Raw genomic sequence first — 14,391 nt, forward strand, 5'->3', positions numbered from 1 at the left:
TATATCAATCTCACCTCAGGCCGAATGTGTGAGACTGCTCATAGTGGAACAGGGAATGAATCTTAGCATCTGTATTCACAGCAATCAGCCTGTCAATCATATCCTGTGGAGTCAAATGAGAGGCTTTGAACAAAACACAGCAGTTATGGTGCAAAACAGTTGATAATCACGATGTGTAAGGTGAGAAATGTACATCAGACTGGGTGCATTAGGGTTTTTGAGGGGGAGGCTAGGTGAAACAAATGCGTAGGTGGTGGATGAAAGCATTATAAGAAGTGCAAACATGCCCTCACATGGCTGAGAGAGGTATTGCATGAAGTGTGGGTTACACAGTGTGCAAATCACTCACAGGAATGGAGGTTGGCATCTCTCTCAGGGTGTATTCACTTTTGTTGGCAAGAGGCTGCCGGCCAAGCAGCTCCCAAACTGCCTGGGAGGAGGAGAGCAGGTTCACCAAGGAGAGGAAGGACTGGAGAGAGGGACAGAAACACCCGAGGGTTAGAGGAAGTAGTACAATACAATAAAAACAGTGCGAAAGAACTGAAATAGAGATATAACTTAAAGGTCACCTATCATGCTATTTGTAGGCAATAGCATAGGTCTCAGATATATACAAATATATAAAAAACATGTCTATGAAGTGTTTTGCTCAAAATACCAAACAGATCAACCATTCTAGCCATGCCTCATATCCCTCTATTTCACTTCCCGTTTCAAAAGTGCTGATTTGGGGTATAAAGCTTTAAAAAAATATATATATATAAGGCGGGGCTGAGCTCATGCGGGACCCGGCAGCTACTGTCTAAACTACACTGAACAAAATTATAAACGCAACACTTTTGTTTTTGCTCCCATTTTTCATGAGATGAACTCAAAGATCTAAAACCTTTTCTATAAACACAAAATAACCATTTCTCTCAAATATTGTTCACAAATCTGAAAAAATCTGTGATAGTGAGCACTTCTCCTTTGCCGAGATAATCCATCCCACCTCACAGGTGTGCCTTAGAATGGCCACAATAAAAGGCCACTCTGAAACGTGCAGTTTTGCTTTAATGGGGGAGTCTGGGGGGGGTCCGAAAACCAGGCAGTATCTGGTGCGAGGGGTAGGGTTAGGGTTATGTTGTGAATCGAGTGGCCTGTGTTTGTCGTCCATTACATACGCCTGCCCATACCATAACCCCACCACCACCATGGGACAATTAGACACACCAGGGAAACTAACGACAGGGAGGAAAAACACAGGGAGAGGGACCAGACATAATACAAAGAGGAAAACATTTCAAAACAAAGGTGGAAAACATAAATCCAAAACCACGACAGAGACATGCAAGGTTACATTTTCAATCAATCAATTTAGTTTGATCCTCTTTCAGAATAATCAATTTGGTATAACAGGGTATGTGCAGGAATCCTGAAGTCAGATTTAATACCTTTTTAAGACCTTTTTTAAGACCCTTTCCATACATTTTAAGACCTCATCGCCACTTTGAGTTCTAACCAGTTACATTGGCGACACACTTTACCTCACATTGACTATATACAGTATTGATTGTCCTTCCTCCTTATCTTCTAACTATTTGGACGCAGACTTGCATTTCCCCATAACGATGTTGTTTAGCAACCGGCGTAAACGGACCTTCGTGCGCTATCAAGCAGTGAGCGTGCGATGTCCTGTTCAGATGACGTCAAACCCAACAGGATGCCATAAATAAACTACACAGAATCACACTACACACCTACGCAATGATTACATTCAGGCAGACTGTAGAATACAACCTCTTTGGACCATTTATATACTTATTGAAAACAAGCTACTAAATGTAATACCTTGGAAAATGCCGTTTAATACTTTTTAATAGCCTTCATTTTAGCTAAATTGATTTATCAACTTTTAATACTTTTTAAGACCCCGCGGACCCCCTGTATAAAGTGGCACTTTCCACCCACTCAAACACGCAGTACCTTAAGGCAGCTCCTGTCTATGGGCTCCATGGGTGTGGGCCTGGGACAGACCACCCCCACCTCTTCAATCCCGCACTCGAGAACAGACCACAGCTCTACCACTAGAGCACGGACCAAACCTGCAACACAAGCCAGTGGTATCGATATGAATATGAATGTAGAAGAGACAATAGAGTTAACAGATATGGAGGAAGATAAAGAAAGGGGAAAAACATGCATAGAGTCTCTAGCCAAATTCAAACCGTGGAAATTGTAATAAATGAGTAAACAGTTTTAATGATTTAGATTGTATTGGTTGTATGCCACGCTCTCTGCCTAAGGCATCCTTCTCCCACATGTACCTGATTATCTATGCTACTTATAAACGTGTTTCTGAAATACACATCATAATCTGATTTGCAATTCTTGTCACACAGGTACTTAAATCACATAATCCTGAAATAAAAGACACCTTATATTCAGCTTTCTTTCTCCACATATGCTGTCAGAAATGATTTGAAAAGCACGTTGTTCCCTTGGCCTCTCGATGCCTGCTTTCTGTCGACTGTTAGCATTTGTGGATGCAAGCTTTAAGCATCACTTCAGGCCAGTGTTTGTCTTCAAGTGCTTTAGTACCTGAAGTGTGTAAAGCTGCCACCCCTGGAGCGGTTGCTGCCACCTGTGTCACCATCACGCCATATCCAAACTTCTCACAGCGGCTCACCTGCAGAAAACACAAATAGAAACACAATAATCCCCTACGTTTGTTTAGGCTTTTACCATTTTTGATTCGGCAAGTCAAAATGGAATAAGAGTTTGGAAAGGATAAACTTTGCGGGGGGGGGAAAAAAGGAAAGGGAGAATTGTAAACTTGGCATTCAGTATGCAAACTCTGCCGTGACTCTGCTAGGAAAAGCACTTAGTGACGAAGTTTAGTACGCTAAGCAGAAATTGCAAATTGATTTTTGATTGTGCCGGCCCTGCATTAATTACAACACAACTAAAAATAGACAAAATGTAATTATTTTCCTTAACTATAGTGAAATGCAAAACGAGAGGCGCAATTACCAGAGTGCGTAAACATTGGCAGTAAATTAAGCCCACAGGGGATTGCAGTAAGACGTGCACGTGGACAATAATATGTATATATAAAGGCATATGTACGAATCAGAGAATAGTACATTAAACCCTGTGTGGGAGTATCTGCATGTAACTCTCCAGGCTATTGCATATTCCTCAGGAAATATGGCAGTGGCCTTGAGGAACAGCAGAAACAAAACGCCACATCTCCTGCAGATTGAGTTCGGCTACAGATGACACATGGAAACAGAATGAATACCGCGTTTCAAGGTGCATAATGTTCTGCAGGGTGGGATGTTATAAGATACAAAGACTAGAAATGCTGAAAGCTTGCATATTTGTATTTCACTGTACATTACATTGCATTTAGCTGACGCTTTTATCCAAAGCGACTTACAATAAGTGCGTTCGACCAACAAAATACAACCTTGAAGAAAACAGAATCATAAAGTACATCAGGTTTCATAGAGCCAAACATTTCAAGTGCTACTCAACTGGCTTTAGATAAGCCAGTCCTTTATTAGTATATAAGTGCTTTGTTAGTAATTCTATCGCTCGAGGTGGAGTCGAAAGAGATGAGTTTTCAGTCTGCGCCGGAAGGTGTGCAAGCTATCTGCTGTCCTGATGTCAATGGGAGCTCATTCCACCATCTTGGAGCCAGGATAGCAAACCCACGTGTTTTTGCTGATGGGAACTTGGGTCTCCCTCGCAGCGAGGGTGCAGCGAGCCGTTTGGTTGATGTAGAGCGTAGTGCACGTGCTAGGGTGTACGGTTTAACCATGTCCTGGATGTACGAAGGGCCAGATCCAACGAAACTGTACAACGAAATACATTTTTCAGAGTAAAATGTTGAGTTTTTTGTAGGGTTTAAATACTGTATGATATTTTACCATGAGTTATTCAAGCTTAGTGATGCGACTTTTAACTTTCAAAAAGCTATATTTTACTTTATTTTATTCCACCGAGTCTGATAGAGGGTGTGCAGCTGTTCATCTTGCTCCATTGCTCAGGCGTCTACGCTCGATGTTTTTTGTTCTAATCCTGCATCCTTGCTTCAGGGTTGGCTTATTGTAACTCAGTCACTGTGGCAAACAATCACCTGAGCAGTGTCATATTTCTTGCGCATTGATGTGATCAGGAGGGATTAAAAACAGAGCCACTGGAGATGGAGATGAAACAGTTCCACAGAAATATATCAGCACTGATGATTATCTTCTGCAGTAACGAAGTCACAATGTTTTGTTTTTGTATTCATATGAAGGTGGCACATGATAGTTATACTGTATAAATTAAATAGCTTACAATTTAACTTGTGCTTTTATAGAAAGGGATTCATTGGACATCTGGAATTCCTGAGAAGTAGTATCTTACATCAACTGTTGTAAAGTCAAACACATGTCAAATAATACCACAGTTTGTGCCATTTCAGGGTATATGCAGGAATCCTGAAGTCAGATTTAATTCCTTTTAAGACCTTTTTTAAGACCCTTTCCGTACATTTTAAGACCTCATCGCCACTTCGAGTTTTAACCGGTTACCTTGGCGACACACTTTACCTCACATTGACTATATACAGTATTGATTGTCCTTCCTCCTTATCTTCCAACCGTTTGGACGCACACTTGCATTTCCCCATAACGATGTTGTTTAACAACCGGCGTAAACGGAGCTTCGCGCGCTATCAAGCAGTGAGCGTGCGATGTCCTGTTCAGATGACGTCAAACCCAACGGGATGCCATCAATAAACTACACAGAATCACACTACACACCTACGCAATGATTACATTCAGGCAGACTGTAGAATACAACCTCTTTGGACCATTTATATACTTATTGAAAACAAGCTACTAAATGTAATACCTTGGGAAATGCCCTTTAATACTTTTTAATAGCCTTGATTTTCGCTAAATTGATTGATCAACTTTTAATACTTTTTAAGACCCCGCGGACCCCCTGTCTTTAACCCTCAAATTCATTCAGGGATTACCTGCAGTTAAGGTTGAGAAACGTCCAGGTGTGTATGTGGGGAGCAGGGTGTGAAATACTGATAGGCTCCAAGAAACTATGATCAGTTAGCGTGTGCCTTAAGAAGCAGCACATATAAACTAAGTCATTAATACAAAGACAAAGTTTAGAACTCTATTATTAGAAAGGACCAAATTGAAAATAACCAAAGTCATAGTTGTGTAGCTTCATAAAGAACGGTGTTTGTTTTCACCTGTAGTTTCTTAGTGAAGCGTGAGAACATGTAGGAGACACACTCAGTGATGGCTCCTGTCTGCTGGAGCAGCAGCAGACCTTTAGGAGTTGCAGCAAAGTTCAGCAGGCTGTCCAACAGCGTCTCCTCCCAGATGAGCCTGCTCCAAAGTCAGAGTGAAACACAGTGAGCTGTAACACAGAGCGAAAGCACTGCCTTACACAGCGGAACAATCAAGAGAAAAGTTGAAGTTGTATAGATGAGAGTAACACAGTTTTTTTGCAGAAATGTTTGAAAACCGTGGATTTTTGGATCTTCTAAGAGCCCGATCACGATGGCCAGTCAGGAAAACAATTACATTCACTCATTTGAACACAAAAATCAGGCTTGATATATGGTTATATTAAAATCAGTAGACGAGGCTGTAATTTTGCCAGCTGTAATGCCAGCTCTCATGAGCGAGGCGGGAAATAATAGTTTTATCATGCCAAAAAGCTGCTGTGTCGTTCATTGCACCTCAAACATTAAAACAAATCCAGAGTTCAGTGTTTCTGGACTTCCTCCAAGAAGAAAGGACAGTAACAGAAGAGCTCTGTGGCTTCAGGCTCGATCGCCGTTCAAATGACAGCGTTGGTTTCCCCCAAAAGTGAGCGGGGCCGTAAAGTGACGTAGATGTTACTCTCATCTATGGACATCGATCGCCAACTGCTATATTTACCCATATATCGAGCCTGATCGTCGATTTCAAATGATTTCATGTAATTGTTTGCCTGTCTGGCCATCGTAATCGGGCTTTTTGAAGATCAGAAAATCCACCGTTTTCTTACATTTCTGATCGGATTGGCAAAAACTTCAGAATTTGTATTGACCGCCATTCAAATGACAGCTTTGTTTTCCCCAAAAAGTGGGCGGAGTTGTCATTTTTGCCCGGAAGTGACGCATGTGTTACTCTCATCTATTGAACCCAATTATTGTGTCGTAATTGCATTTTTCTTTATTTAAATTCAGCCTGTAATTGAATAAAATACTCGAACCTTACATGTTGTGGGAGAATGTCCCAGCAGTGGCTCCAGGTACCGGTGTTGGGACCCTTTCTGACAGAGAACTGGTCTAAAAATAAAGTAAAATGTATTATTTAATTTGAGTTTTCCTTTTATTTTTCTCAGTGTTTACAAGTGTGTGGCATATCTGAAGGTTTTCATGTGGCTCTCACTTCTTTACATTGCTATACTGTTGTTCTAACTGCCTTTTATGTTTTATCTTGATATTGCAATTCCTAATATATATTTTCGATTATCTTCGTGCATCCCTATCAAGCCAAATGAAGGCACTAGCACACTGGATTCATCTCCTTCTCCTGTGTATTAGCGTTGTTTATAAAACCTTCTGGCACCATCGAAAAACGTTGGAAATCAGGGTCAAAACTGTCATTCTGATCAATTAAACCATTAACAGTTCTTTCCCTCGTGAACTAATTAAAAGCAACTTCATTAAGATGCCTTCCCCAATCTCGAGTTGGTGTCTTTTGATAGTGGGTGACTCTAGGTCAGCGGTGTTTTTACATTACGTAAGACTATGAAAACAGATGTGGACTTGGATTCATGACATCTTTTAGTACATGCAGTACGTACAAGTTGATAATTAATATTTAACAAACAATGGGCAAAAGTCATGAGGAAGTAAGTGTAAAAATAGTCTATGCTGATGCCACAATGTCTCATGAGTTCATTTCTGACGTGAATGATTTGAAAAACACAGCAGTAAGAGGGACTGTGTGCTGAGTTTACAGATATCTAACAGACATTAATTATGTTTCCTACCAGCTAGAGGCAGTTTCACTACGTCTAGTTCCTCTGTAGCTGTATTCTATTAGGAGTTGTTAGGAAGTGTTTTTGGTTTTGGTTGCAGTTGTCTGTTTTGTTTTCAGTTTAGTTTTTCAGTTCAAACGATGAATTGCTATGACAAAAGCCACATTTTAGAACCTAAACGGAGCAGATTACAATGGTTAGTTAATTCCCTTCCATCTGCGAGCAGCGGTGGCACTTCTCTTGCTGCACTGAAAGAATGAAGAGAGAACACGGCATTCATCAAGCAAATGAAACATGACGGGAGTATTCTAGCCAGTGAAACTCATCATTAGACATGGACACCCCTCCATTAGGTATTCTCGGAACAAATATTGAAATGGAACATTTATCTACCATCTCTTACTATGTGTTTATGGAGGGGATTAGTCAGGCAGTGCTCACTGAGAGAGGATCTAATGTCTTACATGTGCTCAGTCAGCCTGTAATAAACAATCAATTCTATACAGCAACACCAGATTTATGATGCTAAATTGTTTTTATAATGAGATAATAATTTCAATTTGTATGTGTTTATTGTCTTTTTTGCCTTAAGTACTTTTAAACTGCAAGGAGAATTTTACAAAACAAACAAGTTTCCCAAATGAGTTTCCAAATAATTGTTGAACTGATATTAAACCACTTCAAATCAGATTGGAAATCCAATAGGTTGAGATTGTGAATCTAAACACTTGACCTTTTTCCATGCAGCAGCGACCGCTTTGTGCAGGCCGTAGGGTCGGAGGACCTGCAGACCCTCACAGGTGTTGTACATCTGCCGACAGACGAAGATAAAGGCTCCACACCGTGTTTGGGACATGTCAGAGTCACTCTGGGAGGACAGCTCCTTCTCCAGCAGCATGAGGGTGAACTGCACGATGACATGAGCAGGAAAGGTTCTGAAGAGGGGGAACAAACAAAGAGAAATAGTCTGATTTTCACATGTGACAGCTTGCACATGTCCGGCAGTGGCTCAGTCAGTAGGGGCTTGGACTGGGAGCTGTAGGGTCACCGGTTCAAGTCCCCGACCAGACCTAAAATATGGAGTGTGGACTTCTACTTGGAGAGGTCCCAGTTCACCTCCTGCCCTGCCGTGGTGCCCTTGAGCAAGGCACCGGACTGGATAAAGCGCTATATAAGTACAGTCCATTTACAATTTACCATTTAATAACCTAATTATAAACCCTTTATGAATCCTTTATAAGGGTAGTCTTATTGTAAAGTGGTACCCAAAAAGCATAATAGCGCCTCGTTAAATTATAAAATGACAAAAGGCCTGATAGTACAAGCCCCTTGGTCATTAAGATGCTGATTTTGTAGCATAAGTATAAGAACTAATGGAATTACAACAATTATAACAGGATACAAAATGTGTGTGTAGGGCCACTGAGTGCCCTGAACATCTTTTTTGCTGTAATGAGATTTGAATGTATTGAAGATACATCCTCAGTGACTGACAAATGAAGCTCAGCGCAAGTTCAACCAGGAAGACCGTCTTTACTCTTCATTCACTATTCCTGTGTAACTACTCTCTCTCCTCTCAATAAGTGATCGGGGGCGTCACTCTCCAGCTAAACCAATCACTTCGCTCTATTCCCAAGAGCCTGTCATAGCCCTCTGCCAAACCTTTTAAGTCTGCTCTCTCCCCTCTGACAGCTGTCATTTCAGGTGACTCTACGCAACCCCCCTCCACCCCTTTTCACCTCCCGTCCCTCTGAATCCAGGGTCAAGCTAAGCCCCTCCCCTTCAGACCGACCCAACTATCCATTCACCACCACCAGTGTCTAGACCCCGGGGGGGTTTCATCGGATCGGTTCTCCCCTCCCGAATGATACTCCTGCACAACGGGGCCTAATCGCCAAAACTCCATTACATTCATTTGTGTATCTCTGCCATAAATATGTGTTCTTACATCAAAACCGTCTCTCCTGATTGAACAGGTCTAATCTGCTTTCTGTGCACAACCAGGTGGATTTGATATGCCACCTTTACTCTGGAGTCTTCTTGCCAAGTCAGACAAAATATATGTAATTTATTCATTACCATCAAAGATAAAGAAAGTATGTATTTAATCATAATTCAATCACGCTCTCTCACCTCTCATTGTTGGATACAACGAGATTCTTCTCATATAGGAAGAGAGATAATCCTCTGTCGGTGTTTGCGATGCGAGCCAGAACATCAGCGATCAGAGGCAGTGTTGCTGCCGGAGATTTTAATTTCACCTGCAAACCGTAGAGAATAAACAGACAAAATGACACACTTGCTTCCGAAAGTCAAATCCCAGATGAATAGGTGTTGTAAATTAAAATACCATAATCTTTGGAACAGATGGAAGTAAGGAAAAGCTATTATAAATGTATGAGCAATGCTTCCACAATTTCAAACAATTATCTGTCCAGCTGTGAAAAGTGAACAGCTGACATGAAACACTTTAAGACTCAGATGCGGTGTTTGAATCAAGGTTTGGAGGAATGGTTGAGGTTAGGCCTTGCCTTTATAATCAATATTAGGATTCATGTTAGGGAAATATCTTGAAGGTAGATGTTGAAAAACGGACGGTAGAGTATGATAAGGCATTTATTAGACTGAAAAAGCAATGTTCTAATATGACTTCTGACTTTTTTACCCTGGAAGCAAAACTCTTTGAAATATAATATACATTAATACAAAGCTACAAAACAACATGTTTGTGACATAAAAGGATCCACGGCTATATAGGCTTTGTCATTACAAAATAAAGTTTTCCAACCCCTGCATTCAAACTCCAATTTTGAAAAAGGGTATACGTATGTATCTATATATTTATAAGTCCAAGAATCGTGTAGTTTCAACAACTTATCTGGTTTCTATTCTTCTCACAACAGTGTGTACTGTATATATTTAAAAGGTCACCTATTGTGCAAAATTCACTTTTTCATGTCTCTTCTACATCAACATGTGTCCCCTCTTCTTCATGTCTCTTCTACATCAACATGTGTCCCCTCTTCTTCATGTCTCTTCTACATCAACATGTGTCCCCTCTTCTTCATGTCTCTTCTACATCAACATGTGTCCCCTCTTCTTCATGTCTTTTCTACATCAACATGTGTCCCCTCTTCTTCATGTCTCTTCTACATCAACATGTGTCCCCCTCTTCTTCATGTCTCTTCTACATCAACATGTGTCCCCTCTTCTTCATGTCTCTTCTACATCAACATGTGTCCCCTCTTCTTCATGTCTCTTCGACATCAACATGTGTCCCCTCTTCTTCATGTCTCTTCTACATCAACATGTGTCCCCTCTTCTTCATGTCTTTTCTACATCAACATGTGTCCCCTCTTCTTCATGTCTCTTCTACATCAACATGTGTCCCCTCTTCTTCAGGTCTCTTCGACATCAACATGTGTCCCGTCTTCTTCATGTCTCTTCTACATCAACATGTGTCCCCTCTTCTTCAAGTCTCTTCTACATCAACATGTGTCCCCTCTTTTTCATGTCTCTTCTACATCAACATGTGTCCCCTCTTCTTCATGTCTTTTCTACATCAACATGTGTCCCCTCTTCTTCATGTCTCTTCTACATCAACATGTGTCCCCTCTTCTTCAAGTCTCTTCTACATCAACATGTGTCCCCTCTTCTTCATGTCTCTTCTACATCAACATGTGTCCCCTCTTCTTCATGTCTCTTCTACATCAACATGTGTCCCCTCTTCTTCATGTCTCTTCTACATCAACATGTGTCCCCTCTTCTTCATGTCTCTTCTACATCAACATGTGTCCCCTCTTCTTCATGTCTCTTCTACATCAACATGTGTCCCCTCTTCTTCATGTCTCTTCTACATCAACATGTGTCCCCTCTTCTTCATGTCTCTTCGACATCAACATGTGTCCCCTCTTCTTCATGTCTCTTCTACATCAACATGTGTCCCCTCTTCTTCATGTCTCTTCTACATCAACATGTGTCCCCTCTTCTTCATGTCTCTTCTACATCAACATGTGTCCCCTCTTCTTCATGTCTCTTCTACATCAACATGTGTCCCCTCTTCTTCATGTCTCTTCTACATCAACATGTGTCCCCTCTTCTTCATGTCTCTTCTACATCAACATGTGTCCCCTCTTCTTCATGTCTCTTCTACATCAACATGTGTCCCCTCTTCTTCATGTCTCTTCGACATCAACATGTGTCCCCTCTTCTTCATGTCTCTTCTACATCAACATGTGTCCCCTCTTCTTCATGTCTCTTCTACATCAACATGTGTCCCCTCTTCTTCATGTCTCTTCTACATCAACATGTGTCCCCTCTTCTTCATGTCTCTTCTACATCAACATGTGTCCCCTCTTCTTCAAGTCTCTTCTACATCAACATGTGTCCCCTCTTCTTCATGTCTCTTCGACATCAACATGTGTCCCCTCTTCTTCAAGTCTCTTCTACATCAACATGTGTCCCTTCTTCTTCTTCATGTCTCTTCTACATTTTAACATGTGTCCCCTCTTCTTCATGTCTCTTCTACATCAACATGTGTCCCTTCTTCTTCATGTCTCTTCTACATCAACATGTGTCCCCTCTTCTTCATGTCTCTTCTACATCAACATGTGTCCCTTCTTCTTCATGTCTCTTCTGCATCAACATGTGTCCCCTCTTCTTCATGTCTCTTCTACATCAACATGTGTCCCCTCTTCTTCATGTCTCTTCTACATCAACATGTGTCCCCTCTTCTTCATGTCTCTTCTACATCAACATGTGTCCCCTCTTCTTCATGTCTCTTCTACATCAACATGTGTCCCCTCTTCTTCATGTCTCTTCTACATCAACATGTGTCCCCTCTTCTTCATGTCTCTTCTACATCAACATGTGTCCCCTCTTCTTCATGTCTCTTCTACATCAACATGTGTCCCCTCTTCTTCATGTCTCTTCTACATCAACATGTGTCCCCTCTTCTTCATGTCTCTTCTACATCAACATGTGTCCCCTCTTCTTCATGTCTCTTCTACATCAACATGTGTCCCCTCTTCTTCATGTCTCTTCTACATCAACATGTGTCCCCTCTTCTTCATGTCTCTTCTACATCAACATGTGTCCCCTCTACTTCATGTCTTTTCTACATCAACATGTGTCCCCTCTTCTTCATGTCTCTTCGACATCAACATGTGTCCCCTCTTCTTCATGTCTCTTCTACATCAACATGTGTCCCCTCTTCTTCATGTCTCTTCTACATCAACATGTGTCCCCTCTTCTTCATGTCTCTTCTACATCAACATGTGTCCCCTCTTCTTCATGTCTTTTCTACATCAACATGTGTCCCCTCTTCTTCATGTCTCTTCTACATCAACATGTGTCCCCTCTTCTTCAGGTCTCTTCGACATCAACATGTGTCCCGTCTTCTTCATGTCTCTTCTACATCAACATGTGTCCCCTCTTCTTCAAGTCTCTTCTACATCAACATGTGTCCCCTCTTCTTCATGTCTCTTCTACATCAACATGTGTCCCCTCTTCTTCATGTCTTTTCTACATCAACATGTGTCCCCCTCTTCTTCATGTCTCTTCTACATCAACATGTGTCCCCTCTTCTTCAGGTCTCTTCGACATCAACATGTGTCCCGTCTTCTTCATGTCTCTTCTACATCAACATGTGTCCCCTCTTCTTCAAGTCTCTTCTACATCAACATGTGTCCCCTCTTCTTCATGTCTCTTCTACATCAACATGTGTCCCCTCTTCTTCATGTCTCTTCTACATCAACATGTGTCCCGTCTTCTTCAAGTCTCTTCTACATCAACATGTGTCCCCTCTTCTTCAAGTCTCTTCTACATCAACATGTGTCCCCTCTTCTTCATGTCTCTTCTACATCAACATGTGTCCCCTCTTCTTCATGTCTCTTCTACATCAACATGTGTCCCGTCTTCTTCAAGTCTCTTCTACATCAACATGTGTCCCCTCTTCTTCAAGTCTCTTCTACATCAACATGTGTCCCCTCTTCTTCAAGTCTCTTCTACATCAACATGTGTCCCCTCTTCTTCATGTCTCTTCGACATCAACATGTGTCCCCTCTTCTTCATGTCTCTTCTACATCAACATGTGTCCCCTCTTCTTCAAGTCTCTTCTACATCAACATGTGTCCCCTCTTCTTCAAGTCTCTTCTACATCAACATGTGTCCCTTCTTCTTCTTCATGTCTCTTCTACATTTTAACATGTGTCCCCTCTTCTTCATGTCTCTTCTACATCAACATGTGTCCCTTCTTCTTCATGTCTCTTCTACATCAACATGTGTCCCCTCTTCTTCATGTCTCTTCTACATCAACATGTGTCCCTTCTTCTTCATGTCTCTTCTGCATCAACATGTGTCCCCTCTTCTTCATGTCTCTTCTACATCAACATGTGTCCCCTCTTCTTCATGTCTCTTCTACATCAACATGTGTCCCCTCTTCTTCATGTCTCTTCTACATCAACATGTGTCCCCTCTTCTTCATGTCTCTTCTACATCAACATGTGTCCCCTCTTCTTCATGTCTCTTCTACATCAACATGTGTCCCCTCTTCTTCATGTCTCTTCTACATCAACATGTGTCCCCTCTGCTTCATGTCTCTTCTACTTCAACATGTGTCCCCTCTTCTTCATGTCTCTTCTACATCAACATGTGTCCCCTCTTCTTCATGTCTCTTCATCAACATGTGTCCCCTCTTCTTCATGTCTCTTCTACATCAACATGTGTCCCCTCTTCTTCATGTCTCTTCATCAACATGTGTCCCCTCTTCTTCATGTCTCTTCTACATCAACATGTGTCCCCTCTTCTTCATGTCTCTTCTACATCAACATGTGTCCCCTCTTCTTCATGTCTCTTCTACATCAACATGTGTCCTCTCTTCTTCATGTCTCTTCTACATCAACATGTGTCCCCTCTTCTTCATGTCTCTTCTACATCAACATGTGTTCCCTCTTCTTCATGTCTCTTCTACATCAACATGTGTCCCCTCTTCTTCATGTCTCTTCTACATCAACATGTGTTCCCTCTTCTTCATGTCTCTTCTACATCAACATGTGTCCCCTCTTCTTCATGTCTCTTCTACATCAACATGTGTTCCCTCTTCTTCATGTCTCTTCTACATCAACATGTGTCCCCTCTGTGGAAAGAGACTCTGAAAGTTTCAGGAACAAAGATTCTCTCTCTTTTTGATCCATTTCTATAAAAACCTGTCTGAAAATGAGCTGATCAGATTTTGGCCACTTTATGATGTCATAACGATGTTTTGTCTTGTGTAACCATTAGCCAATCACCAACCAAGGTAACCCCCCCCCCCCACCTTATCACCTGAATCTCCTCCTAGAGCACCATTGAGTTCTTTGCAAC

At 41.5% G+C, this 14,391-nt stretch overlaps 1 protein-coding gene across 1 annotated transcript in view; it reads right to left on the bottom strand.

Moving 5' to 3' along the window:
• Window positions 1-14,391, bottom strand: part of tbc1d32 (TBC1 domain family, member 32) — a 101,679-nt gene that overhangs the window by 65,400 nt on the left and 21,888 nt on the right. Inside the window, 8 exon segments of the mRNA XM_034217130.1 lie at window positions 15-103; window positions 350-469; window positions 1,966-2,084; window positions 2,581-2,668; window positions 5,243-5,381; window positions 6,261-6,331; window positions 7,763-7,964; window positions 9,163-9,290. Coding sequence (XP_034073021.1) covers window positions 15-103; window positions 350-469; window positions 1,966-2,084; window positions 2,581-2,668; window positions 5,243-5,381; window positions 6,261-6,331; window positions 7,763-7,964; window positions 9,163-9,290 — 956 coding nt within the window.

The sequence above is a fragment of the Gymnodraco acuticeps genome, unplaced genomic scaffold, assembly GCF_902827175.1.
Source record: "Gymnodraco acuticeps unplaced genomic scaffold, fGymAcu1.1, whole genome shotgun sequence".
NCBI classification, from domain to species: Eukaryota; Metazoa; Chordata; class Actinopteri; order Perciformes; family Bathydraconidae; genus Gymnodraco; species Gymnodraco acuticeps.